We start from the raw sequence: 26,245 nt of genomic DNA, 5'->3' as shown, positions 1-26,245 counted from the left end.
TTATTTACTTAAGTAATCTTTACCTGCATCATGGGGCTTGAACTCATGGCCCCAAGATCAAGAGCCACACACTCTTCTGATTGAGCCAGCCAGGCAGCCCTGCTTTTGTTGCCTGTGCTTTTGTGTCATGTCTGTGACATACAATGTCATGAAGTTCCAAAGCCTACCTTCTTAAAGGTGTTTCTCGAACAGTGGTTGTAAATGTATTAACCAGTCATGAAATTAATTTAGTGGGTTGTAACTGTTTTTTTTTTCAAGAATAGAACAGAGTAGAATAAATATGAAAAGAGTCACCATGGGTGGTATTGCTAATCATTGTTCTAAAAATTTTTTTCCAGTGTGTGTATACGGATGGATGAAATAAAACAGATTTCTACTGTGGGATATGGTTAGAAACTTGAAACACACTGCACTCCTCTATATTGCACTTGGACCCAGCAAAGGCCCAACAATGCTGAAGAGTTTCTAGTTCTTACAATACAGTCATCATATAGCTTTTGGTGGGATGACTACAGTAAACACAGAGGGACCTATTCTAGAACCGTCAGTACCACATTTATGTGGCAACATAGTTTCTGCAAAAAAAAAAAAAAAAAATCAACTGTCACATTCAATATAATATTTTTGATGTTTATTTTCATTGGTGATGTTTATTTTGATTTCATAGTTTCATAGTTGTATGAGAGTTGTAAACATAAAGATTTTATAAATCTGGTTTTATGCTTGTATATATCTATAAAAATTATTTAGATCTGCCATGGGGATCTGGAAGAGTTTTCTTTCCTTCAAAAGATGTCCATACACAAATGGAGTTTGAAAAACACTGTTTAAGTGATGTACCAACAGTGCCACAAGTGCTCAGAAGGTGACCTTATTTGGAAATAGAGTCTTTGTAGATATAATCAGTCAAATTAAAGTGAGATCATACAGGATTAGGGTGGGCCCTAAATCCAATGCCTGGTGTCCTTACACGAAGGCCACATAAGGATATATAGAGGAGAAACTCAAGGAGGGAGTCTGTGTAACAAGACAACAGAGGTAGAGGTTGAGGTCATGGTGCCACAAGTCAAGGAACAGCAAGGATTGCTGGCAACCACCAGAATCTAGCCAGAAGCAAGGAAGGATCCTCCCTCTAGGGCCTTCAGATGCCCTGCCAACACCTTGTTTTCAGACTTCTAGCCTCCAGAACTGTGAAAGAATAAACTTGTGCTTTCAGCCCCCAAGTCTGTGGTGAGCTAGCTGCTCCAGTAGCCACAGGAAGCTAACACAGCTTCCTATGGGACTAAAGATGGGGTGCAGAAGATGGCCATTCGAAGAGCCCTAAAAGTATGGGTGCATTCTCCTAGCTGGTAAGCTATTCCACAACTTGGGTTCCACAGGTGGGGAAATTGGGGCTCGAGCGGCTTACTTAAAGGGAGACAGCAAGTCAGGAGTGGAAAAAGGACCAGAAAGTAAGCCATTGGCCCCCGAGGTTAGCCCTGTGGGGAGGTAGACCACTCTACTCACCACAGTGTGGGTGAGTATGTTCACTGCAGAGGCAGACTTGACCTCCTTGATCCTGGAGATGGGTTTGCTGAGCTCCAGCCCCGGGCCGCAGAGAAGGCTCGAGTGCCTCAGGTCGGGTACAGAGGTATACCGCCTTGCAGATACCGGCTCGCAGGGAGCAGGGCTGGCCTCTTTGGTGGGGGTTTCCTGCTCGAGGCTGCTGTTCGTCTCATTTTTCTTTGCATCTCTGACACTCAAGAGCAAGTCAGGGGTGCAGCACACTAGTGTCGATGGCTGGAGATACTGGGAAGGAGGAAACCAGACAGCCCATGGGAACCCAGCTCTGTCCACTTCCAGTTTCACTTGCACCAAGGGTAGGTGCCAAGGAGAAGAAGAGGTTCTTATCCTGGGGTGTAGGGACTCCCCGAAGGCTCACAGATGGTTTCACGGGGTCCTTGAACCACTTAGAACTGCAGTTTTAAAACTGTATCTTTGTATAGTTTATGGCAAGAGAGTCCATAGCTTTTATCAGTTTCTCAAAAGGCCTATGACCCTCACAAAGTTATAAAATACAAGAAGCCAAAAATATCTCTAACCGTGCTCTAACCGTGCTCTAACCGTGTCCCTTCCAGTGAGTGTTTGAGAAAAAGGTAATTGACCACAAAGCCATCTGGGTCTTTCCACTGAGCCCAAAGAGACGGGGAAGCAGACAGGGGCCATCCAAAGATTTGGATTGTGGGACAACTGAATAGCTGGCCCACGGTACAGGGCCAGTCCCCACTTTGAACAGAGAGCAGGCTGGTGGGAGCCAGCTATGGTCAGTCACCCCAGGTGATGGTGAGGGTCCCAGCTCCCTGCAGCCCATCTCTGCGGCCCCCTCTCTCAGCTGTGCCCCTGGCCTGCCAGAGGGGAGCAACCCAACTCAAACTGGAGTTGGGACCCATGAGTACAAGCAGTCCCAGTGCCCACTCCCTACATGGGGATTGGCTTTTACTCCTACCGAGGGACACAAAGAGGGTGAGAGTTCTCTGAAGGGTGCCAGGCTCCTGGTGACCTCCAGGGTCCCCTCCTGTGGCTCAGCCCTCTGCGCAGCCTCGTTCCTTCAGTGTGTCAGGGCTCTGAGCAGTGATCTCCTTGGCACCCCCCCACAGATCGGCCCCAGGCGGGGAAGGGTGCTGGCCACACATGCTCCCCTCCCAGCCAGGTTTACTTGTTTGGAGGTGAGGGTGGTGTCCTTGTATTTCTGCTGTGGTTTCTGTTGGCAGCTCTTCATGCTCTTGCCTCTCACTTGCTCGCCTGCCGACTCCCCCTGCATCTCCACCTTCTTCTCTTTCCCAATTTGGAAGGATTTTTTCTCCTGCTTTAGCCTCAGGTTCTGGATCAGTTGCCTGTCCAAGAGGAATGGGGAGTGTTATGGAAGTTAGGGGATGGGCTGCAAATGTGGGTGCTCTCTCCAAGGGGTGGGTGGATGATGCTTGGCAAAGAGTGCGGTGTTCCTCGTGCCTTCCCTCAGTGTGTCCAGTCTGCACAAATGGTTGTGGGGCACAGAGCAGGAGGTGGGGGCGGGGGGAAGTCATTTTTCTCATCATACCATTTCCAGTCTGCGGAATAGCATCCAAGGAGAGATGCAAAGTCAGCAGCACTACCCAGTTCCCCTACCTTCTCTCTCTCCTCACTTCCCAGCTGGCCAAATGCCACACATGGAAGGTGCTGGGAAAAGGGTCTGGGTTGGTGGCCGGACCGAGAGGCCCCCACATCGGACCATTTTATACCTGGGCCTCTCTGGCCAATGATACAGTGTAAATAACACAGTCACATGGGTCAGGAGACAGGGATCATCACCTGCCATATGACCCTTTCTGTGCTCTGACTTCCCAGTCTATAACATGAGGTGATGGGTAGGGATTGGACTGGACAGGAAGAGTCCCTTCCAGCTCTTAGATTTCATGCCTATGTGAATCCAGGAGGTAGCTCCCAGGGGCTGGGAATTCTGGAGAAGGGTGAGGGTACCTGTCTCAGGGGTCGAGTTTCTAAAAACAGCTACATATCAGCACCCCCCACCAAGGAATCTTATGATTCCTGATCCTCATGAGACTAAAGCAAATGTTCCCCCGGCAACTTCTAGGTTGGGGACTGAAGCTCATAAGTCCCTCTTGACCATCCCAGGCTGGTCACCCAGAAGTCAAGCACCACCCAACGGACCCCAACACCCACCCACCTCACCCAGGGCTTTCCTACCGGGCATACACCTCCCGAGCCCTGGAGGTAACAGTATTCTGGAAGAGGGAGTTGTTATCCTGGAAAAACTTGTCATACTTCTCCGAATTCAGAGTAGGATAAATCAGACGGAACCCCCCACAGTTTTCCTTCTCGTACTTCTCCATTTTCTCCAACCGAATGGCCTGGAAGCCTTTGACTTCCTCTATCCTGTGGTGGAACAGAACACAGGGCTGCTGTAGATTTTTCTCAGGGCAAATCTTGGAAGGGATGTGCCAAGCTGGATGCCATGTGGGGCCCGGCAGAGGCCTTGCACACAACAGTGGTCCACCTGTTTTTGCTAAATAAACTTGTGTTTCCCTAAAAGGAGAATCTAGCCCTCTCAGGGTAGCCAGCATCATGAGGCACTGCAAGCTGGTTAGAAACAGTCTTTCTGACAGCTCACCAAATTCTCTCCTCATACAAAAATCCATTTCCCCTTGGCTCAGTTCTGTCGCCACCTCCCCATTCACAGCCCTTATAACCCTCCTCTGAAGAACAGCAGCTTGCATTTTGCTGAATTTGAGGGCTTCTTGGATGAGCTTTTATGAGCTATGATGATCTCATTCTCCCTCACAGCCCCTCGGGGAGGTGGAGGTCGCAGGGGGAAGGAATGATAAGCCCCTTTTATAGCAAGGAAACCGAGAGCACTGAGCTACCCAGGGCCAAGTCATGACAAAGAGAATGATCCAGGGCAGGGCCCAGCTCCTCCCTGATGTTGCCTCCTCCTTCAGAAAATTAGAGAGTGCTGGCAAAGTGGAAGGCATCCTGGAATCCCAAGGAACACTACTCACTGTGCTCTGGCACTAGGCCTGCCACCTCCCAGCAAGGGGATCTTGCACATGTGAGCTCCCCTTCCAGAAGCCTGGTCTCCTTAGCTCCAACAACAGGACCAATGTAACACCCCCACTACCTATCCACCACCCTCCTCATAGGGAAGACAGGGCACCTGCAAAAGTGCTCTGAGAAACACAGTGCCATCTGAACATAGATGCCATTGCCCCCAGTTCTAGAAGCTGATAACCAAGAATCAGCAGGCTCTGCACATGGGGACCTGGGGGCTGCTGTGGGACCTGACAAGCAACAAAGGCATCTCTTTGACCAGGTTCCGAGTCTTCAGACACTAGAATCACTCCACAGAATGGAAGCCTCTGTTTAAAGGCAAATGCTGCCATGCAGGAAGCAGGGGACATAGATCCTACCAACCCAGTAACATGAAGTAGGTCAGACAAATGTGTCTTTTTTTTTTTTAAGGGATTTTTTTTTTAATTCATGGCCTAGTTGTTGTTGTTGTTGTTTTTAAGATTTTATTTATTTATTCATGAGAGACACACAGAGAGAGACACAGGCAGAGGGAGAAGCAGGCTCCATGCAGGAAGCCTGATGCAGGACTCCATCCCAGGACTCCAGGATCACGCCCTGGGCCAAAGACAGGCACTGAACCACTGGGCCACCCAGGGATCCCCGACAAATGTGTCTTTCTGTAAAAATAAAGCAATGGCTTTATTTTTTGATTGGTAATCCCTGAATCTTCATATTATATTAATAACTCATATCCATGATACATAGTTCCGTCTATAACTTAATCTCCTATTTTTAGGTACAAAAAAAAAAAAATGCTCACAGTAAAACTATCCAAACTGCCACATTCTGCAAATATAAACTAATTTTCAAATAGGATTATCATTTGTTAGAACTGACTCCCTGCCCTACCAACTCCAAGCAAGAGTCTTTTTAAAAATTTAATTGTTTTTTTTTTTTATCGAAGTATAATAGACGGATAATGCTCTGTCAGTTTCTTGGGCATGCAACACGATTCACTATTTGTATGTATTGTGAAATGACCACCACAGCAAGTATATTTAACCTCTGTAACCATACATCATTAACAAAATTTTTTTCTTCTGATGAGAACTCTTAAGATCGTAGCAACTTTCAAATATGCAATACAATCTTACCAACTATAGTCACCAACATTACCTCCCCATGACTTATTTATTTTGTAACTAGAAGTTTGTATCTTAACCTCCTTCACTCATTTTGCCCAGGCAATCCCCTTCACCATCTCTAACACACACTATAGTGTCAGGCACTGTGACGAACCTTTGATTATACATTATTTCATTCAATTCCACCTTAGAGACTATTGGCTCCATTTGACAGAAAGAACACTGAAGCTCAGAGAAGTGACATAAAGGCCATATAACTAGTAGGTTGTCGAGGACCAGGACAGGCCAGTCTTACTGGGAGCAGGGAAGTCATAGAGAATGGGGTTCCCTGGGTGCTGGGGCATCTCTGTACCTGATCTCCCGAGAACGACATTGCTGTAGGAATCGTCCCCGTTGTCTCTCTTCCTCCAAGACTTTCTTTTTGTCACAGCTTCCCAGGTTGATCAGAACCAAGGTGTCATAGAGCAGACTGTCTTTTACCTCTTTATCCAGCCAGGAGTCAGTGGAGAAGCTCGGAGAGTGGTTGACCTGTGTGCAGCAGGGGTGTCAGGGGGTTGGGCTGTTCAGAGCCGAAGGACGGAGCAAGGCCAAAACACCGCCTCCCTGGAGCCACCTAAGGCCAGTGTGAGGCCCTGGCTACCAGAGGAGCAGGTGTGGGAGAGATGGGGAGAGGGAGTCTGCACCAGAGCCACAGTGAGGAGAGAAGGAAGCAGAATCTCCTCTACTTTAACCAGTTTGATTTCAATCTTTTCCTCTTGAGAAGCATCGGGGTGCCCTGTCTTTTGTCTCCCCTCCACCTGGTGGGTGTGCTTGGGTGTGCTTTCTCACATACACAGCATACCATAGAGCAGATGGAAGGGGGCAATACAAAGGGTCAGGCTGGGACATGGGAAAGAAACCAGAGTGATGCATTCAGGACCCTCACCAGGACTGAGGGGGAGGCAGGTGGGAGGAGGGAGAGGACTCAGTCCTGCTCACAGTAAAGTCCGTATGCACTATGTAACATAAGAAGATTTCCAGCAGTTTCTGAAGGCCTGTGCCTGGTGGCCAATTCCGCTCTTTGTGTAAGAGCTCCAAACACCCGGGGCACCTGGGTGGCTCAGTGGTTGAGCAGCTGCCTTTAGTTCAGGTCGTGATCCTGGGGTTCCGGGATCATGGAACCCGGGCTTCCTGTGAGGAGCCTGCTTCTCCCTCTGCCTGTGCCTCTGCCTCTCTCTGTATCTCTCATGAATAAGTAAATAAAAATTTTTTAAATTTTTTTAAAAAGAGCTCCAAACACCCATATTCTCCTTCCCACCTATACCTGGGAACAGGGGCTGGGAATGGAGGAAAGGCAAGGCCCCAGGAATGGGACCCATAATTCTGGCTCTGCCTCCTGAAGGCTGACTATGACCACGTACCAACCGGCCCTAGCACCTCTGACTTGGCACCTCGCTTCCCACAACCTCACCTCCTTATAATGGATCCTCAAGGGCCCCTTGAGGGCTGCTGAACACAAGTCTAATTGGGAAGAGAGAGAGACAGCCAGATGCTTTTCTTTCTCCTTCATCTACCCTGCCATGGGTCTGGGGAAGGCAGGAAACTCACTGCATGGCTCCTCATCTGTGCCCTGGGCCACAGACTCCAGGCCACTTTCCATTGGTGCTGGGCACTCAGTGGCCCAAGCCCCTGAGAGCCAAGCTTGGCAGCTCCTCTCTGATCTTAACATCAACTAAGCTTTGATGAAGAATACCCCCTTTTTGGGAGATGATTTTTGTTACAAAAAATAGAGCTGTCTTTAGAGTCTTTCCGTGCCTGAGATCCAAGTTTCCAGGTCTGGGTGGACCTCAAGGAGGCACAAAGAATTCTCTAATTCCCAGCCATCTACCCCCCTCTGGTGGCCACTTCTCAGCTAAGGGAGAAGCCTCGGGCAGCAAGCACAGGGCCTGGCCAGGAAGTTGATGAAAATGACCTGACTGAGCCAGGGATGAAGGGATGAGCCTGACCCTGGCTGACCCCAGTAACAGTGGCCGATTTTTACCCCTCGCCCTGACCCCTCTACCTCCAGCAGCCACGGCTTGAGTTTGTGGTCCAACAAGATGTCAAAGCCCAGGATTTCAAAGCAGGCGCTGTTGAGTGTGTGGTTGGGGAAGCAGGTGTGGTAGTTATGCTTGATGATGGGGTGGGCGGAGATGATCGTCTTGATGATGACATCCTCAATATCTCTCCAGATCTGCTCTGTGTTGTAGCCACGGTTCTCCATGTACATGTTAAAGGTGGAGAGCTTCCTGGAAGGAAACTGCAGGCTATGAGGCAAAGCAGCCCACCTCTGTCATCTAAGGCCATCTCATGCTGGGAACCAGAAGATTCTGGAGAAGTTAAGTCCCCAGAGGTAATGGGGACAGACATCTGGAACCCAGGGAGACAACAGGGCTATGTCAGCTCAGGAAGGACCTGCAGGAACCACAGAGTCACAAGCCTCCACTGTCTGAAAGTGGGTGCTGGTATAATGGCGCATAAGACTTGGCTTTTGGTACTTTCACTGTGACCCAGAAAACACCCACTAGGCTGGGGCAGGGACTGGGTATTCTGGGTGGAAAGCTTAATGGGTGAATTAAAAACAAAAACAAAAACCCTACATCATGGTTTTGCTTTGATAGCAAATGGTTTCTCAGCCTTTGGTGTTCATTAGAAACACTTTTAAGAACACCTACACCTGAGTCCTACCCCAGCCATCTGACGGGATTCTGGGAACCCCCAAAGTCACAGAAACTTTGCTTTAGGACTTCCACAAAGAAAAGGCAGCCCCAAGGCATGTCAAAAGATGGGGTTAACAACTGTCCAGGTAAATCAAGATGGTCTTGATTTCAAATAAATAAGATGTGGTATAGGGGTGCCTGGGTGGCTCAGTGGTTGAGCATCTGCCTTTGGCTCAGGACATGATCCTGGGGTCCTGGGATCGAGTCTCACATCAGGACCCCTGCTCAGTGGGGAGCCTGATTCTCCCTCTGCCTATGTCTCTGACCCTCTATCTGTCTCTCATGAATAAATAAATTTTTTTTTTAAAAAAGATGTGGTATATATATATATATAATGGAATATTACTCAGCCATCAAAAATGAAATCTTGCCATTTGCAGCAATGTGGATGGAACTAGAGGGTATTATGCTAAGCAAAATAAGTCAATCAGAGAAAGACGATTATCATATGATTTCACCCATATGTGGAATTCAAGAAACAAAACAGAAGAGTCTAGGGGCAGGAGGGAAAAATAAAATAAAATGAAATCAGGGACAGAGACAAACCATAGGAGACTCTTAACTATAGGAAACAAACTGAGGCAGTCGCTGGAGAGGAGGGGGCCGGGGGAGGGGGTAATTGTGTGATAGACATTAAGGAGGGTGCAGGATGTAATGAGCACTGGGTGGCTCATGAGGCAGTTCAAAGAGCTCACTGGACCCCAGCCAGCAGAGCCAAAAAGTATGAAGCTGGGGTGGCCAGCCAATGCACACTTGCTAAAGGACTGCTGTACACATGAAATGAGAGAACCCCAAGAAACTGCCCCCACTGTCATGGGGAGCCTAAGGACCATTTGGGGAGGGTTCAACACACATATGGATCAACTGAGGATGCATTTATATAAAGACAGATTAGTAAAGGCCACTCAATTCAGAGGCCTACTGCCTCTACCTGTCATTGTCAGGGAATAATATGTGGCACATAAATGAATTTTCCAGATCGCTTGAAGCCAATCCACTCAAGTGCAAAAAAAGATGTGCTTAATTTGCCTAATTGGGAAATAAATTTTCCCAAAATAGATTATATACTTCCTTGCCTTCTTATAACAGACACTGCAAATCATAACATAACCTCTTCTTGATGATTCAGGCACATCACAATGAATATATATTATTGTATAATTTCATAATGCCCAGTGGTTAGCCAATTCAATTTAACACACCAGTTATGTGCCAGGCGCCCTGAGAGATGAAGAGGACCTGGTCTCTGCCCCCAAGCCCTGCCAGATTTCCAGTCGTTCTGTCTTTCCTTCACTGTTTCTGCTAAGTTTACAGCTGGTGGGGGGTTTACCTGGGGTGCAGTTGGCCGAGCTGGGGATGAGGGAATTGGGGCAGGTGAGGTAGTCAGAATGAGAAGCAGATCGCCTCAGAAGAGGAGGAAGGGGAAGAACAGGAGAGGTAAAAGGAAAAGGGAGGAACAGGAGGAAAGAAGGACTCTGCCCAGCATATGGGAGGCGCCTAGAAGGCCAGGGTGCCACTCTAACCCTCAAGGAGGCTAAGCACAATTGAGAACACGTGACAGACGTGTGCACCAAGCCAAGAGTGGTCATGAGGTATGGCTGATGTTGACCAGAGGGTAGTGGGAGTCCAGAGATGGGAAGGTTGCTGTGGGTGGTTTGACTCGGATTCCACAGGCTCGTCCTCAGAGACAGATCTCATCTGATTAACTGAGCAGAGACTCACAGAGAAGGCTGGCTTCACGGTGGCTATATGGCTGGACCAGGACCCAAAGCCAGATCAGGGGAGGCAACATGGAAGCCCAGTGAGCCAGAAGAACCTTCAAGGATGTTATCCCATGTTTTTGGTTGGTGCTGAGCAAAGATGGAGAAGTGGGAATGAACAAGGCTCATATATGGAATGTGAGCCACAGAGTGTCCAACAGACACCACAGAGTGAACAGACAGACAGTGTGGCCCAGTGGTTAAGGGTAGAGACTCAGGAGTTTTCCTTGCAGCTCTACCACCTGTTTCCTAATATGCAAAATCATGCTGATAATAATAATTCTTACCTTCAAGTGCTGTTGTGAGTGTTGTGAGTGGGCTGAGGTGTGTATGTTTCCTAGAGTAGTGCCTGCCAGATAGCAAGTCCCCAACAATGCTGACTACCAGTGTAGTAGTGTAACAATGGATGGTGGCGTCTGGTCAAATTACAGTAGATTGAGAAGAAGAGTTTGAACCTGAATCTCTAGGTACCTGGGAGCCCCATCGCTGTGGAAGTAATGAGTAGAGAAGTCCTCCCTTATGTACGGAGGACGCTTGGCCCCATGGATAGTGCCAAACTCTACATGCACTGCTTTTCTCCTATACATACACTTCTATAATAAAGGTTAGTTTATAAATTAGGCCCAGAAAGAGATCCATAATAGTAACGTCACATGCCTACATCATTCACCTCATTTATCTCATCAGGTAGGACCTTATCATTTCACATCATCATCATAAGGAGGGCCAGTACAGTAAAGGAAGATATTATGAGAGAGAGAGAGAGAGACACCGCATTCACCTAACTGCAGGTAGCTGAAACCATGGATAAGCAGGGACCACTGGATACGGAATACAGAATAACAATAACATTCACCTGCATGGGGGTTAATGTTTTTGAAGCCCATTCGTACACGTCATCTCAATAGGTCCCTCATGGCAAATCTGAGGATGGCCAGCCAGAATTCATATTTTCCTGTCATTTTATTTTATTTTTTAAAGATTTATTTACTTATTTACGACAGACACACACACACAGAGAGAGAGAGAGAGAGAGAGGCAGAGACACAGGAAGAGGGAGAAGCAGGCTCCATGCAGGGAGCCTGACGCGGGACTCGATCCCAGGTCTCCAGGATCACACCCCCGGCCAAAGGCGGCGCTAAACTGCTGAGCCACCAGGGCTGCCCTTTCCTGTCATTTTAGAGATGAGAAAATGGAGGTACCAAGAAGTCGAAGCCTGGATTTAGGGAGAAAAGCAAGGAGGCTGAGCAGACATCAGGTCTGAGGCAGAAGCAAGGCCTAGGTCTGGTGGAAAGAAGGGACACGGGGACATCTGCAGGAGGAACCTTCAAGATTCAACAACCAAGATGACACCAAACTCCCCCATCCTGCAGGCCAGGAGGCAGAGATGGGGAAGTTGAGCAAGGGGACCATTTTGGAACTCTGGGGTGGGAACAAGGAGCAAGAAAAGGCTGAGTTGTAGGCAACAGATGTCAGGGTATAGTGAGGGATGAGCCTGGTGCTTAGGGAGAGGTGGCAGGGTGGAGGCCAGGGGAGCAGAGCAGAAGGGTGAGGCCTGACCTGGGGGGAGAGAGAGGTGAGGAAAAAGAGCAGGAAGGGAGGGGGGTGAAGGGCAGCAGAACAATTCTGCACACTCTTCTCCCTGAGTCCTGGCACCCCCTAACACCCCATCCATCATGGCCTGAGGGCCCAAAGCCTGTTGATGGGGTGTCTTCTCCTAAGAAGAAAGAAATGGGGGTCCTTAGGTTACATGCCTTCTGACTAAGGAAAAAAATCCCTGCAGCTATCAGGGGCCATTTGAGTCTCACAGTGACCCTGGGAGGTGGGCAGGGCACACAGGACAGGGCAGGGCAAGACATATCACTGCCCTCATTGTACACACCAAGTGGAGGCTCAGAGAGCTGAAGAGCCTTGCCTACACTTACTTAGCTGGCAAGAGTCGGAGCCGGGCCTGAAAGCTAGGCCTCACCGAGCACCGGCTCTCGGCCTGCAGCAGCGTGGGAGGCTGAGCTGGTGCCCACGGGCCTGATGAGGAGCTGAGAGCTTCGGGCGAGACGGGTGCCGGCACCCTCCGACGCAGGGGAGACTTCCCCTTCAAGCAGGCATCAGCTAGTGATTTTCCATTTGCTTTTTGGCACTCTGCCACCAGGGGAGTTGGGAAATTTCACGTGCCTCTCTGATGCTTTGAAGCCAAACAGACTGTGTGTTTATCCATCCTTTGAAGCCTGCTGCAAGGGGACGGAGCATGCGCCTTGCAACCGACAGACCTACTTTCTCATCCTGCTCTAACATTTACAGCTGTGTGACCTTGGGCAGCTTAGCCTCTCAGAGACTCAGTTTCCTTGTCTGTAAAGAAAATGAGATGGTACCTAACTCATTGTTCTGCACCTACAAAGGGCAGATGACAACGCCCCTGTCATGGTGTGGTGAAGATGCAATGGGGAACAATGCACACGGACTCCCCTGCACAGGCCCCACCACACAGGAGGCCTCCATAAGTACTGCCTCCTTGTGCCTGGCTGTGTTCACTTCTTTCAGCTCCCCCTTTTTCCTACAACTCAACCCCATCCATCTCAGATGAGACAGGATTAGGATTAGACAATAACATGCATGTAATAACTGGGAAGACTCTCATGCATTCCTCCCATCTCTCCCCTCTCCTGGGGAATCTCAAAGCCAGCCAGCCACGGTCAGGCCACACCAGGCATCGTGACCTATCATTCAAGAATCTCTGTTGGAGCAACACCCCGGAAGCCACAGGCCAACAACTGCCTGGCATGTCCACCTCCCTTGGCTGACTAGCAATCGATAAATATCCGTTGGTTTGGAAATGTCAGAAATGCCCAGGGTAACAAGCATATGTTTTGGGGTGTGCGTGTGTGTGTGTGTGTGTGTGTGTGTGTGTGTGTCCTGCTGGGGAAACGTTCATGTTTATCTCTCCTCCTCCCAACCTCCTAGGGTTTACGATGTAGCCTTCTTTTAATGATTAACAGCCAGAGGGCAGAGACTAAGGAGGCAAAGAAATATTTGCTGAGACCATGTGACCCAAGATAGAAACACTGCTGGGGACTGACAGGGTTTGGGTAGATCCTAGGCAGCAACTCTGAGCCTGGCAGGGCAAGAAAAGAGAAGTGAAGCAGCTTCCTTACCTCTTGCTTCCAGCGTGAGCGTCTCGAATGAAATTGGAACTGTGCTTATTAATGGAATAATTAGTCAGGTGCATGCAGATCTCATCCTGGGGAAAGAGACACAATTCTGTGAGGTCAGGAGGAAGGGCAGGCCATCCGCTTTTTCTCTGTACCCTCCTGTGTAGCCCCCACGGCATGAAGAGAGGAGGGGAAGTCTTGGGGCTTACTTCAATTGATGAAACAGAGGCAGTAAAGTGGGAGCCTGCAACCTGGGGTAGGAGAGAGTCCAGCTCCTCCTGAGATTGGGTGGTTCACTGCCTGAGGGAGATTTCAGAAGTCCTGGGGGATCAGAGGGTGCAGGGTATGGGTGGGGGAGAGACCCATGGCCTTCTCCCCTCAGATACCACAGATCTGGGGCACTAACTTTGTGGTAGGGCAGATCTGGCCATGACGAGGCCCAGCCTCATCTCTTCCCAGATCTGTGACCTTGGACAAGTTCCTTTTACTGAGTTTTCATTTCCTCATTTGTAAAATGGAAATTATAATCCCTATTTCTGAGGGCTTCTAAGAGGGCTAAACGAAGGGACATCTGCAACCTGGCACATAGGAAGTGTTCAGCAAATGACAGCCATATCCACAACGCCTTGAGAATGTGGAATGAACTGGGATTTTTCATCCCCCTAAGGAGGAGGGGGAAGGACACATCCACTGAGCTCACCAGGTTGTCTGTGCTGGGGTGGGAGTAAGAGGTGGTGGCGAAGCGTGCTAGTCCTTCCTTGTATGCAAAAATCCTGAGAGGGTCACAGGATGTCATCAGAACATAAATCCGGAGGTCAAACTTGAACCCATCAATAATAAAGGGCTACGAGGAGGGAAGAGAAGTCATGTAAGCTTCCGAGGAGAGATTCAGTCTTGAATATTAGTGCCTTGTCTTGGTCTTGGTACTACAGAGTACGGGCTGGGCTGGGGTAGGGGACGAGGACAAGGTGACTTGACCCGTGGGAGTCACTAAACTACACCGTGCCTCAGTTTCCTGCAGCACAAGTAACCTCCTCCCAGAGATCTCCTGGCAACCAAACAAAATAACATTATAAAGTCCTGTGATAGGGCCCCTGGGTGGCTCAGTTGGTTAAGTGTCTGCCTTTGGCTCATGTCATGATCCTGGGGTCCTGGGATTGAGTCCCACATCGGGGTCTCTGCTCAGCGAGAGCCTGCTTCTCTCTTTCCCTTTGCTGCTCCCCTTGCTTGTGTGCGTACTCTCTCTCTCTCAAATGAAGAAATATTTTTTTAAAAATTAAAAGTCCTGTGATGAAGGACATGTGTCACCATCGAGGGCTGTATTACATGGCAGCTCTGCAAAAGTGTTTCCTACAATGCTGGCCAGTCCTTTCCAGTCCACACATACTTCTAGAGGGTTCCCCCCTGCGGTAAGCTATACCACTGTGACTTCTGACCTCCAGCCATGGAGGAAGGCTGGTTACCATGAACCCTCCAGGACTATTACCCTCTCCTAAATGAAATGGGGCATCCACAGACCAAATGTGCCCTCTAGCTGTCATCTGTTAGAGGTGACAGGCCAGCCTACTAAGGCCAGACCAGCTACAAGGGTACAAGGGTGAGGGATGCTCTGGCCCAGACACATGTCACAGCCCTGGTCGGAAGGCCTGGTCTGGGGAAATTGGGTGGCTCAATGGTTGAGCTTCTGCCTTCAGCTCAGGTCACAGTCCTGGGGTCCTGGGATCGAGTCCAACATCGGGCTCCCCACAGGGAGCCTGCTTCTCCCTCTGCCTATGTCTCTGCCTCTCTCTCTCTGTATCTCTCATGGATAAATAAATAAAATCTTTAGGGAAAAAAAAAGAAGGCTTGGTCTGACAACTTTTAAGGCAGAAGACCGGACTCAGCTTTGACACGCACACACCCCAACCCCCCCCCGCCTCATTCCCTCACTGCCCTTGGTGCGGAGGAGCTAGAGCTGAGGTTGCTATGAGCGAGAAATAAATGACCATGATGAAGAAGTACCTTTGAAATATAGAGCTGACAGATCTTATCCTCGCCTGGCTTGATATCTTTCACTGTCCGGGTGATGAATATACCTCTCCCTTGGCAGCCCGAATCCGGCTTACAAATGTATGTCTTATTTTTTCTTGACCTGCTGTAGTTCTGCAAATCCCCCCAGCTACCAGAGCAGCAGGGAGGGAACGAGATACACCTTTAGTGGAGGGAGCAGTGAAAAGGAAGCCTAGCTCTTTATTTAAAAAAAAAACCACCAAAAACCAAAAAACCACTAAAGCTATCTCATGTGACAAAGCCCCAGAGTTGACAGACATGTCAACTGGCAAGAAGAGAAACAGCCATGCACGTGGATACATGGTGGAGAGAGGGTGGGCTTTGGAGGGAACTCAGGCCTGGATTTAAACCCAGGCTACACCACTTACCAGCTGTGTGACCCTCTGCAAGGACTTAACCTATTTAAGCCTAAATTCCACTTTCTACACAATGAGGATAATGACACCTGTTTTGTACAGTGGTTAATTATGTAACAGACAGGCAAGGTGCTGATACATGTTGCATGGCCCATGAAGGTAGCTGTGATCCAAGTACTTTGACTTTCTAGGTTTGCAGACAGGAGACGTGGACTTCTGTGTGGGGCACAAGCCCTGACAAGTGTTGTGACCTTGGATACACCAGTCTCTTCCTCTATTCCAGGCTGCAGCTCTTCCCCAGGAACACCCCCACTCCAGCCAGAGTATCAAAGCACAAATACTGTCCTCGAATATACTCTGTAGAAAGTATATTCAGAAGAAAGAAACCACTTTAATGCATTCTAGATCTCAGGCTTGCTCCACTTCTTGTTTTGCATTTGAACTCATTTGCATCGAGATCACTGGAGAAGTCACTTCACTGCAATGTTCCTCAGTGGCCATGAAATCTGGAGGTGACTGAAGGCAAGTATGTTTCCTTCTAAGTTGCTATTAAGTCCTAAAACTTTCCAGACTCGGGAAGTCTGGGAATCCTGGAGCTCTTAGTTTTGAAAAGCAGTGAGTGCAGAGGACAGAGTGGGATTCTTGTCATGTGAATATAATTCCAATGGCAATGCTTCTCTGCACCCCCTCTCCTCATCCCAAAGACCAGACTGTACCCCGGTGACAATCATGTCATCTCGCATTTCTTCTGTTTCTTGGTGCTACGGTCCAGAGCATTTTGTATACTAAGAATGGATGCTCAGTTTCAAGATGGATAAAGCGAGGCAGGAGACAGGGAAAGGCTGGCTGCCATCCATGCTTCTGCCATGGAACAGAGGTCAGGTGTCCCTCCCTACTCCTAATCTGGGCACTAACCATTATCTCACTCCCTCCAGAAGTGCTCACGGTCCTTAAAAATTCAGAAACTGCACAGTTAAGAAGCTGGAACAAGTTCAAAATCAACAGATTTCAGGGTCAGAACAAATTCTCATCCCAACTGCAGGCACGGGTTCCAAGGCACCCAGCCCCTAAATGTCATCTGATTCTTTTATAGCAGAGCCTTGTATTCTCTTAACCTTGGACACACCCTTTATCCCTCCTCTTCCTGAAAAGGAGAGAGAGATGGGAGATCCTCTGGGAAGGGAAGTAGCACTGGGGAATGAGGAGCAAGCGGGAAATGTAAATTGGGGGTGGGTGGCATAGAAGGGAACACAGGTAGGCACTCACTCAGCAGGAAGACACCAGGTCCTAGGGAAAAAGTGGAAATCCCTAGGGAACATCTTTAACATGCGGCTCATATTCCTGGCCAGCAAGTCCTTGCGGCAGATTTCACTCATCCCAGGGAAGTGATTGATTTTCTGCAAAGGAAGGCAAAATTCATGAACAACAGGGGCCATGGAGTACCCAGGAGATCCCCTCAGGGGACAGTCCAAAAAGTAGGGACCCACTGAGTAGATGTCACCCTTATACGGAGGACCAGCTCTGCCCAGATACCTGGTAACTTTTCATTTCCATCACCCTCTCCAGCGACACAGAGTAGTCCGTCCAGTAGAGAGTCCAGTCATTGGTTTCCCCTCCCTCTCGAAGGCCATATCTCTGGGCAGCCCTACGCACTGCCATGGAGTTGGAAAAAGAAAGGCCTGTTAGTCCAGGAAGTGGGGGAGGAATGTGGGGTGGGGAGGTTATGTTTCTAGGTGCTCTCAGACCACATGCTGAAGAGAGACACCTCAGCTTATTGGGCCTGGAAGCCATCTTGCCCGGCCTGACCTCACCACTGCCAAGAAAGGAACATGAAGAGCTATTGAGGCATACAGCCAATACCCAGTGAACCCCACAGCAGGTTATCTGGGAAGAATGTTTTATCCGCACTGCTTCCCCTTACCAGGAAGTAGAATTCTGGCTTTCCTCCAAATACTAAGCACAGAATGTTCAGGGAAGATAAACCTAAACTTAACATCAGCCAGAGCCAAGCTTAATTAGAAGATAAATTGACAGAAAAAGAAAAAAGCATACAATGATTTTCAAAACCACATATATGCTATCACAGCCTTCTTCCCCTGACCCTCTTAGCATTAGTAACTGCGAGCTGACTCCAACACAAACTCAAATGTCTTCAAGGACCTGGAAAACCAGAAGTGCCTTCAGTGACCCAGAGGAGTCAGGACTAGCCTAAAACATTCTGATTTGAAATCCATATAATGACAACACTGCTCTGTAGTACAATGTAGGTCTGTAGGTCATTTTCAGTCTGTGGACTGCTAATCTCTAACTTATGCTCTAGCAAGGAGCAACAACTGCCTTCTCTACAATCAGATTCCCAAAGAACCCTATATGAGAACTACAGAGAGCTGAAATATACACCAACTGTGGTCAAAACCCATATTTTCTTGGAATAAGATTCCCAACTTCTTCAAATAGTTAATCCAGCTAGATGAAGGAAACAATGGGATGTGAAGACACCCACTTTTCATCCTCAAGAATATACAAGAGTGACCCTTCCCAACCCTTTGGGGTAATCCCCTGGTCCCCATCATGGATCCCTTGAATGCAAGTGCTCACCACTCTCATATCGGCAGGTGGAGAGATCGATCACCAATCATCTGGAAAAGAGAAAAAGGAAAGCAAGACAGAGACAGACACACTTGCCAGAACAAGTGACCACACCCAGAAGCATCCGGTCCTGGGCGAGGCTGCATGAAACCCACTCTGCCACACTAATCCTGGTTTGATGAACCCCACTAACTGAAGACACAAATCCAAAGGGTTGCAGAGAGGCAGAAGGCAGACTCAACTGGTACCCTGTCCACAGGGTAGGAATTCTGTATTGGGGTCATAACTAATTCTGCTTCAGCTCCATATGAATATCATCACCTCTTCAATCCTTTTGCTCCAGCGGCCCATCAGGAACAGGAAGTGAAAATCTTTTGGGCCAGGGTGTGATCCTGGAGACCAGGGATCAAGTCCCGCATCAGGCTTCCTGCATGGAGCCTGCTTCTCTCTGCCTGTGTCTCTGCCTCTCTCTCCGTCTGTGTCTCTCATGCATAAATAAATAAAATCTTAAAAAAAAAAAAAAAAAAGAAAAAGAAAATCTCTTGGGCCAAATTACTTCATGGTCTCCCTCCTCTTGCCCCCCACAAAAGGAAGTTGTGAGTTAGAAAGTGGACAAACTTTCAGACAACAATGAGTCTGAGGAGTAACTCATTGTCCCCAAAAGGAACCAGGTTTGACAGAATAGTAAGTAGGAACTAAAAGGCAGAAGCCACAGGCAGATCCTAAGAAGTCAGCATCAGCTTCATTATCTTTAAAATGTACTAAGTTCCCAGGACAATAAGCACTTCCTTAAAACAAGGAAATTAAATTATCTTTCTCCACACAGTTAAAAAAAGGGGAGGGGGATCCCTGGGTGGCTCAGTGGTTTAGCGCCTGCCTTTGGCCCAGGGCGTGATCCTGGAGTCCCGGGATCGAGTCTCCCATCGGGCTCCCTGCATGGAGCCTGCTTCTCCCTCTGCCTGTGTCTCTGCCTCTCTCTGTCTCTGTATCTTTCATGAATAAATAAATAAAATCTTTTTTTTAAAAAAAAAGCATTCTAAACACATATGGAATGAAGATTAGTGGGACACCTGCATGGTTCAGTGGTTGGGTGTCTGCCTTTGGCTCAGGTCGTGATCCCTGGGTCCTGGGATCGAGTCCTGCATCAGGTTCCCCACAGGGAGCCTGCTTCTCCCTCTGCCTGTGTCTCTGCCTCTCTCTGTGCATCTCACGAGTTAATAAATAAAATCTTAAAAAAAAAAAAAAAAGGAATGAAGATTAGGACAGGGTGTGGTTGGAGATTACACACACCATTATCTGATTCTATAAAACTGATCATCAGGTGGGTTCTTCCCATACACCTGAATGGGGGTGTGATTTTGAGCACACAGCATCTCTTTAACCTCTCATTAGTGGCCAAGGCCCCCTCCCTTCCAGGTCCCTTCTGCTCCCAACAATGTGGACTCCCATTCCTTATCTTTCAGTCCTAACCTCTTTTTCTTCCTCTTCTTCTTGCCTTGCTGCTGGGCATTCTGAAGCCCCTCGTGCACCCCAGTGTCCTCGCTCACGAAAGCCAGGGTGATGATTTCTTTCAGATCGTCTTGGGAACTGTCTTCTCGCACTTCTGAATCTGCTCCTTCCTCACCTTCCAAAGACAGGCACTGAAGCATCTCCCTAGCCTGGGAGGAGGCTCTGGGGAAATCCCTGCCCACCCTGGGGAGAGAGCAGAGGGAGCAGCAGTGACTTGTATCGGCCTGCAGGGGGACCCCCTCCCTTGCTCATGTGGGTGGTAGACCCGCTCTGAGACCAAGGAAGGATTGCAGTTTAGAAAATGCCACCCCACCTCCAAGGTTGGTGCAGGCTCAGGGAGAGAACTCATTCTACCTTTTGCCCTTGGAGACTCTGCCCTTAGGGACTCACTCAGCCAATCCAGGCTTTGGTTTTGTCCTCCTGGGATTTGCAGGAGCAGGCTGAGATGCTATGCATGGCACCACCTGGTAAACAATCTTAGTGAAATGAGTGAGTGTCTGGAGACAGCCTCAGAACCAAGCCCTAAGCCTTCCCAACAGAAGTTAGTCCCAGTGGGTGCAGATGAGGGACTCTGAGGAGGTCTGTTAACTGTTTTGACACTACACTGAACCTCCTACCCCCAACCTGCTGCTGATGGTGAATGCAAAGGTAGCTCGTGGAGCATGGGGTCAATAGGTAGCTGACTTAACACAATTCAAGCCTAGGGCCATAGGAGACCTTCAGTGATCCCAACCACAGAAAAAGCTAGTGTCTCCCACACCATGCAATTCAACACAAAAACAACACCAAATGGTAAAACACCGATAACAAGGTCCAGCAAAGGTCTTGTCCCTCCCCTATTCCCATGATGATTTCTTTGTTGTTTGCTTGAGATTTCAAATATCAAATTCTTTTAATGGTTTTTAATGCTTCTGATTCAATAATCCTTAGGGAATATGCTTAGTGTGACTTTGGGTAACCTAGAACAGCCCAGATCCAATTAACTGATCCATCTCCTTCACATCCAGGGCTTCTGTGACCATAAAGCCAACTTTCTGGAGCTCCTCCTCCTCTGTACCTCCAAAACACTGCCAACCTCTTCCTCCTCACTCTTGCCACCCCTGTCCTTTGATGCCCTTGCTACTTACTATCTGTTCTTCCCTCAACTCTTCGGTTTTTAAAAGATAGTAATATCTTCATTATAATTTATTATAATGAAAAATAAAACACTAAAGGGAGTTTATTTATTTTTTTAAAGGGAGTTTAGAAAAGGATAAAGTGGGAAATCACTGTGGCTTTTCTACCCTAGTATAGCAACTTTGTCCCTTTTGCATATTCTCTTTAATTATTAATTTCTAAGCATAATTATTCGTCTATAATTGTAACCATAATATAGAAACAATTTTCTTTTACTCTTTTTTTTTTAGAAACAATTTTCTATCTGCTTATCTCCCCCGACTTCATATCATATCAGAAACATCCTGGGGCACCTGGGTGGCTCAGTGTTTTGAGCGTCTGCTTTTGGCTCATGTCATGATCCCAGGGTCCAAGGGATCCCGGGGATCAAGGAGTCCTGCTTCAGGCTCCCCACAAGGAGCCTGCTTCTCCTTCTGCCTATGTCTATGCTTCTCCGTGTGTGTGTGTCTCTCTCATCAATCAATAAAATCTTAAAAAAAAAAAAAAAGAAACATCCTTTTGCTGGTAACAAAGCTTATATGTTTCCAGTGTTTAATGGCGGTGTAATAATGCTGCACAGAAGGAATGTGCCTGAATTTAACCAACCATTGCCCTAATGTTGGCAATGTAAGTTTCTTCCAATTTTGCTATTACATTAATAGCTCTAAAATGTGCACTTCCATGTACAGAAGGCCTTTTACATCTTGAGGATTATTTTTCTTAAGATATATATCCAGAACCAGGATTACTAGGTTAATATAAAAATTATATAGCTTTTGTTTTTGTTTTAGTTTATCTATCTATCTATCTTGCCATGTTGTTTCCCAGAGGGACTCCAACAGTTTGGATTACTATCAGCAATACGTGGTAACAGCAGACCCACCAGACATCTCATGGGAATCACGTTTCCTCCATACCCAAACTTGCTAATTCTAGACAACTTTTTGTATCTTATGGGCCATGTTTTTAACATTACTGCATCCTTCCACATCTTTCTGCCTCTATCCCAAACCAAACTGGGGAGTGGAGAGCTCTAACTGGGAGCCTACCTATGAATAACTTCATAATAAGCCCTTAGAGGAGTGTACTTCTTTATGTCTTTCAAAGAGTCATCACATACACCATTGCACCAAATGCTCATAACCATTGCCAAGAGGAAGGGCAGCATTATTAAGTCATCCAAAGATCACAACTGGTTTCTCTCTTTGCTGAAGAGGACTGCCCCTTACAGTCAAGCCCCTTTATGGTGACACCTGAGCTGGGGGAGAAAAAGTCATACTCAGCACAACAGACCAAGGGCACCTGGGTCTTGGAAGTCCATTTTTCCCAGTGAATAGGCACATTCTTGTTCAAGAGGACTAAGGTCCATGAAATCTTGACCTCAACCTGCTCCCTTGATTTCAGGTAAACGGCCAACTCTACTCCCCGAGCCCTCCACAATGGCCTCTGTTTACCCAGCCATGGAGGAGTGGCTCCGTTTACCTAAAGGTTAATGTTAACTGGAGGAGAGAAAACTGACCCTGAATTCGGCCTCTGGAGTTGTGAGTTGCCTTTGCTCTTTTTCGAGTCCTTGCCCATGTGGTAGGAACAAGTCATAGCTGCCGCTGTTCGCCTACCTCAAAGAGAAAAACAATGGCAAAAAGATCAAAATCTGTTAGTTTTGCACGACAAGAGGGACCCAAGCGCATAGACCAAGGAACGGAGCCTGAGTACTTCTCAAGGAACGGGTTACCGTGGCATTCTCACCTACCTTCCCTGGATTCTAGGCTGTGATACAAGAGTCCCTTGACCGGTACCTGAGTCAGGTGCAAGATGGTGGAGAGCAGTCAATGCTACATGCGTCTATTTTTGCTTTGCCTTTGTCCACCTAGCTTTCTCTTCCCCCGGTCCTTTCCTTCCTATTTCACCCCCAACACTAAATCCCGTTGACTTATCTCAAAGGCTCACTGACAGAGAATATCTTGCTCAAATTCTGTCGGGGTGGGGATAGGGGGTACATGTGTTGCGTGCTGAATCTAGCCTGCAGAAGTGTTCGCTTGGCCCATGTCAGTGTGTTGTGGTGATGGTTTGAAATAGAAGTAGTTGCCAATAACTAGACAATATCAATTTCTCATAAAAATCCAGATTTCCATTTCTTTTGGAAAAATGGGTTCCCATTGCTTCATGCCAGTAATCCCCCAGAGCCAAGTAATGGCTCCCTCTTTAGATATTTTTCAGTCTTTCCCCATCCTGTCCCTATGGTGACCCTGATACTGGAGCCAAGCGACAGTTGCTCTTGTGTTATTTTCCTTGTAGAAGCATTAAGAGAGAGGGAACATTTTTTGTATGCCAAGATCATTTCTCTCCTTTAGGCCAGAGGTCCAGCCTCATTGACATCTGGACTGACCTGTCCTCTTTTAGCACATCCCTGGCCCCCAAGCAGCAATGAGTTAGAATAAAAGCTGCTTCTCCCAGAACCTCTCAAGGTTTATCTTACTCTACCAGCCAGAATTCTCTTTGCCAGTCTCAGCAGCCACTCCCTGCTAACCCGGGGGTTCCCACCCACTCTTCTGCCCAATAATTTGGTTATCAAAAGTAGTTTTGCAGCCTTGAGGAATCAAAGGAGGATAGCCAATAAATGCTAAAGACAAGGCCTAAGGAAAATACAAAAGAATGAAAGGGGCTGCCAGCATCCTGAGCTATACATACACTGTAGTATAAGGGCCTCTGCAGTCAGAGATGTGACTTTATTTCATATATATATATATATATATATATATATATTTTTTTTTAAGTAGGCCAGTATGGAAGATCAAGAGTCAGACACTCAACTGACTAAGCCACCCAGTGAAGCATCTGATTCTTGAACTCAGCTCAGGTCTTGATCTCAGGGTCATGAGTTCAAGTCCCATCTTGGGCCCCACGCTGGGTATGGAACCTGCTTCAAAAATAAAATAAAATAAAGGAAAAAATAAAAAAGAATCAGATGCTTAACCGAATGGGCCACCTAGGCACCCCCAAAGATGTGGCTTTAAATCACTTACTAAGAGGCAGCTGAAGTTTCCTTCCATTTTAGTGTGGGGTTTGATCTTGGATCTTCCAAGCCAGAAAAAGCCAACCAAACCCTGGTTAGACAGCATGAAAATGCACTACATTGGCCACCAGGGGGAGGGAATGCACCCTGGGATAGCTTCATGCAAACACAAGGCAGGTTATTTCGGAAATCTCAAAGGAGGGACCATAGTCCATTTCCACTTCCAAAGAGTACATGTTGACTATTCTTCTTATTCCCAGAGGTGCTGCAGAGCATGGAAAATATTTATTGCTTTCTTTTGCAAGGCTGAATTAATACAATAATAATGCAAGGTCAATAAACTGGAGGAAAGAATCATTTGATGATTGATTAAGAACAGATAGTAGAGCATGTTTAAAGTTTAAAGCTTTTCTATGATTACTGGTCCACCAAGAAGATAAAGACTTCACATCTAGAATGGTGCTTTGAGTTTTGATGCAGGCAGAGTAAACTAAGATGCTTTTCATGGCCTTTTGGCTTTTCATTCTAGCTACCCTTGAAATTTCAGAACAGGGACTGAGTGAGTTCTTAGAAAGACATTGAGTAACAAGGAAGGATAGGGGTGCTCAACTGCTCAAGGACTGGACAGTAAGAAGTGCTGAGAATGGCCACATTCCCTGGAAACACTAAGGATCTTGCTGACTCAGGTGACATTTTTCATTCTGCTAAAAACTGAGAGGAAGATGCAATTTTCAGGGCCGACTCATGCCCAGCCATTTTCTACAAAACATTCAGTGCATCTCCAGCAAAGACTGATGGATCTGGATCCAAATCCCAGCTCTACTTACTGGCAGATGACTGTGGATGAGAAACTGAGCCTCTCTCTGTTCCTCGGTCTCCTCATTAGTAAAACGAGGATAATAATATCCACCTTGTGGCATTATTTTAAAGATTAAATTAGTTAATATTTATAATGCTCTTAAAGCAGTGCTTGGTTCAAAATAAAAGCTGTATTATAAAAGGAAAATAGAACAGTAGGGTTAGCTCCCTTCCCACCTCATCCCCAAAATGGAAGTTACATTTTTCCTACAATTCAAATCCCAAAGGAGGACATTCCTCAAGCCCAGAAGAATTCTTCGGGAGGTGAGAAATAATAACCAGAAGGGGGAGGGGGGTTGGAAAAGAGGGGTAGGTGTATTTATTTGCAGAGGGCTGGGCTGGCAATCCAAAACAGAAGAGTCTCTCTCCCTGGAAGACTTCTCCACTTAAAGGAAGAAAGGTGATCAGGAGAAGGACCCAGTGATGAGGAAGGAGGAATCCTTTTGCGATTCCCAGGGATCTAAGGGACAGCTCCCCGGGGCACACTAGGTTTGGGAACTCGAGGGAAGGCAGGAAATGAGGGGAAGTGGGGACAGGAGGGAATATGGAGCTAGGGAAAAAAAGTTGGCGTGTGGCAAGGTCCTGGCATCGGAGTCTTGAGGATGATAAAGAGAGAGGGTATTTCAGAGGTGAACGCGAGTATGGGGCTGGGAAGAGATGAGCTACCACGCCAAGGGGGAGCAGGGACCCGGAGGGTGAGCGGCTTTGCTGGTAGAGCGCCACCGGGGAGGGCCGAGGGGGTAGGTAGCCCTGGGGAAGTGGGCATCGAGGGGGATTTTGGGGGTAGGGCGAACCGGGTTTCAGCGGGGAGCACTGGAAGGCCACGATCTGGGGCCGGCACCAGGTTTGGGGGACTCTTACCCGCGATTCCTATTCCCCGGTCTTGCCCCGGCTCTGCCGCCCGGACCGCTCGCAACCACACCTGCTGGCCCCCTCCTCAAAGGGTTAAGCTCCCATTGGCTGCCGGACAACACTAAGCCCAACCCCCGCTCCTCCTAACTTGGGGTGCGTTCAGCCGTCATAGGTTTATTTGCATATAGGACTTTCTAGGTCTTCGATTGGCCCCAGAGGCAGGCTGTTGTGCCCCCGCTCCGTCCCGAATCCAATTAACCGCCCCTGCGCTCTGAGAGGGCAGCGCCCGACGTCGTCCCGGGAGACGCAGAGGACGCTTGGGCCGCGCTCCCGGCGCCCCGGGGCCCCGCTACCGCTGGGCCAGCGCGGGTCCCCGCCCTCCCGGCCCGCTCCGTCGGGGCGCCGGGACGTCGTGCGCAGGCGCAGCCGGAGCCTCGGGGCCGAGCGGACTCCAACCGTCCGCCTGGGCAGCTCCAGTGGCTGCGAAGGGGAAGCTGAGCGCTAAAGCCGGTACTCAGGCCCTCTGGGGA

General features: G+C 48.1%; 1 protein-coding gene across 6 annotated transcripts in view; it reads right to left on the bottom strand.

Annotated features, from left to right (window-relative positions):
* Nucleotides 1–26,003, bottom strand: part of TTLL6 (tubulin tyrosine ligase like 6) — a 47,311-nt gene extending 21,308 nt beyond the window's left edge. For 4 of the 6 annotated variants that reach the window (XR_013354496.1, XR_013354497.1, XR_013354498.1 and 1 more), the window contains exons 1-11: nucleotides 18,338–18,378; nucleotides 17,273–17,391; nucleotides 17,006–17,136; nucleotides 15,336–15,492; nucleotides 14,035–14,178; nucleotides 13,338–13,423; nucleotides 7,732–7,957; nucleotides 6,043–6,218; nucleotides 3,724–3,912; nucleotides 2,696–2,873; nucleotides 1,507–1,788 (exon numbers count right to left, since the gene is read on the bottom strand). Coding sequence is in view for 3 of the 6 variants with exons in the window: in XM_077852894.1 (XP_077709020.1) it covers nucleotides 1,507–1,788; nucleotides 2,696–2,873; nucleotides 3,724–3,912; nucleotides 6,043–6,218; nucleotides 7,732–7,957; nucleotides 13,338–13,423; nucleotides 14,035–14,178; nucleotides 15,336–15,492; nucleotides 17,006–17,136; nucleotides 17,273–17,293 (1,590 nt within the window). In the remaining 3 variants the exon portion in view is untranslated. Of the gene's footprint in view, nucleotides 1–1,506; nucleotides 1,789–2,695; nucleotides 2,874–3,723; nucleotides 3,913–6,042; nucleotides 6,219–7,731; nucleotides 7,958–13,337; nucleotides 13,424–14,034; nucleotides 14,179–15,335; nucleotides 15,493–17,005; nucleotides 17,137–17,272; nucleotides 17,392–18,337; nucleotides 18,379–19,798; nucleotides 20,021–22,511; nucleotides 22,605–25,724 lie in introns of those variants that run through there. The other 2 variants (XM_077852893.1, XM_077852895.1) reach the window with 2 other exon arrangements.
* Nucleotides 26,004–26,245: the final 242 nt, after the last annotated feature.

The sequence above is a fragment of the Canis aureus genome, chromosome 16, assembly GCF_053574225.1.
Source record: "Canis aureus isolate CA01 chromosome 16, VMU_Caureus_v.1.0, whole genome shotgun sequence".
Lineage (NCBI taxonomy): Eukaryota > Metazoa > Chordata > Mammalia > Carnivora > Canidae > Canis > Canis aureus.
The sequence above is the reverse complement of the archived record's forward strand: the minus strand, read 5'-3'. Positions and strand labels throughout refer to the sequence as shown.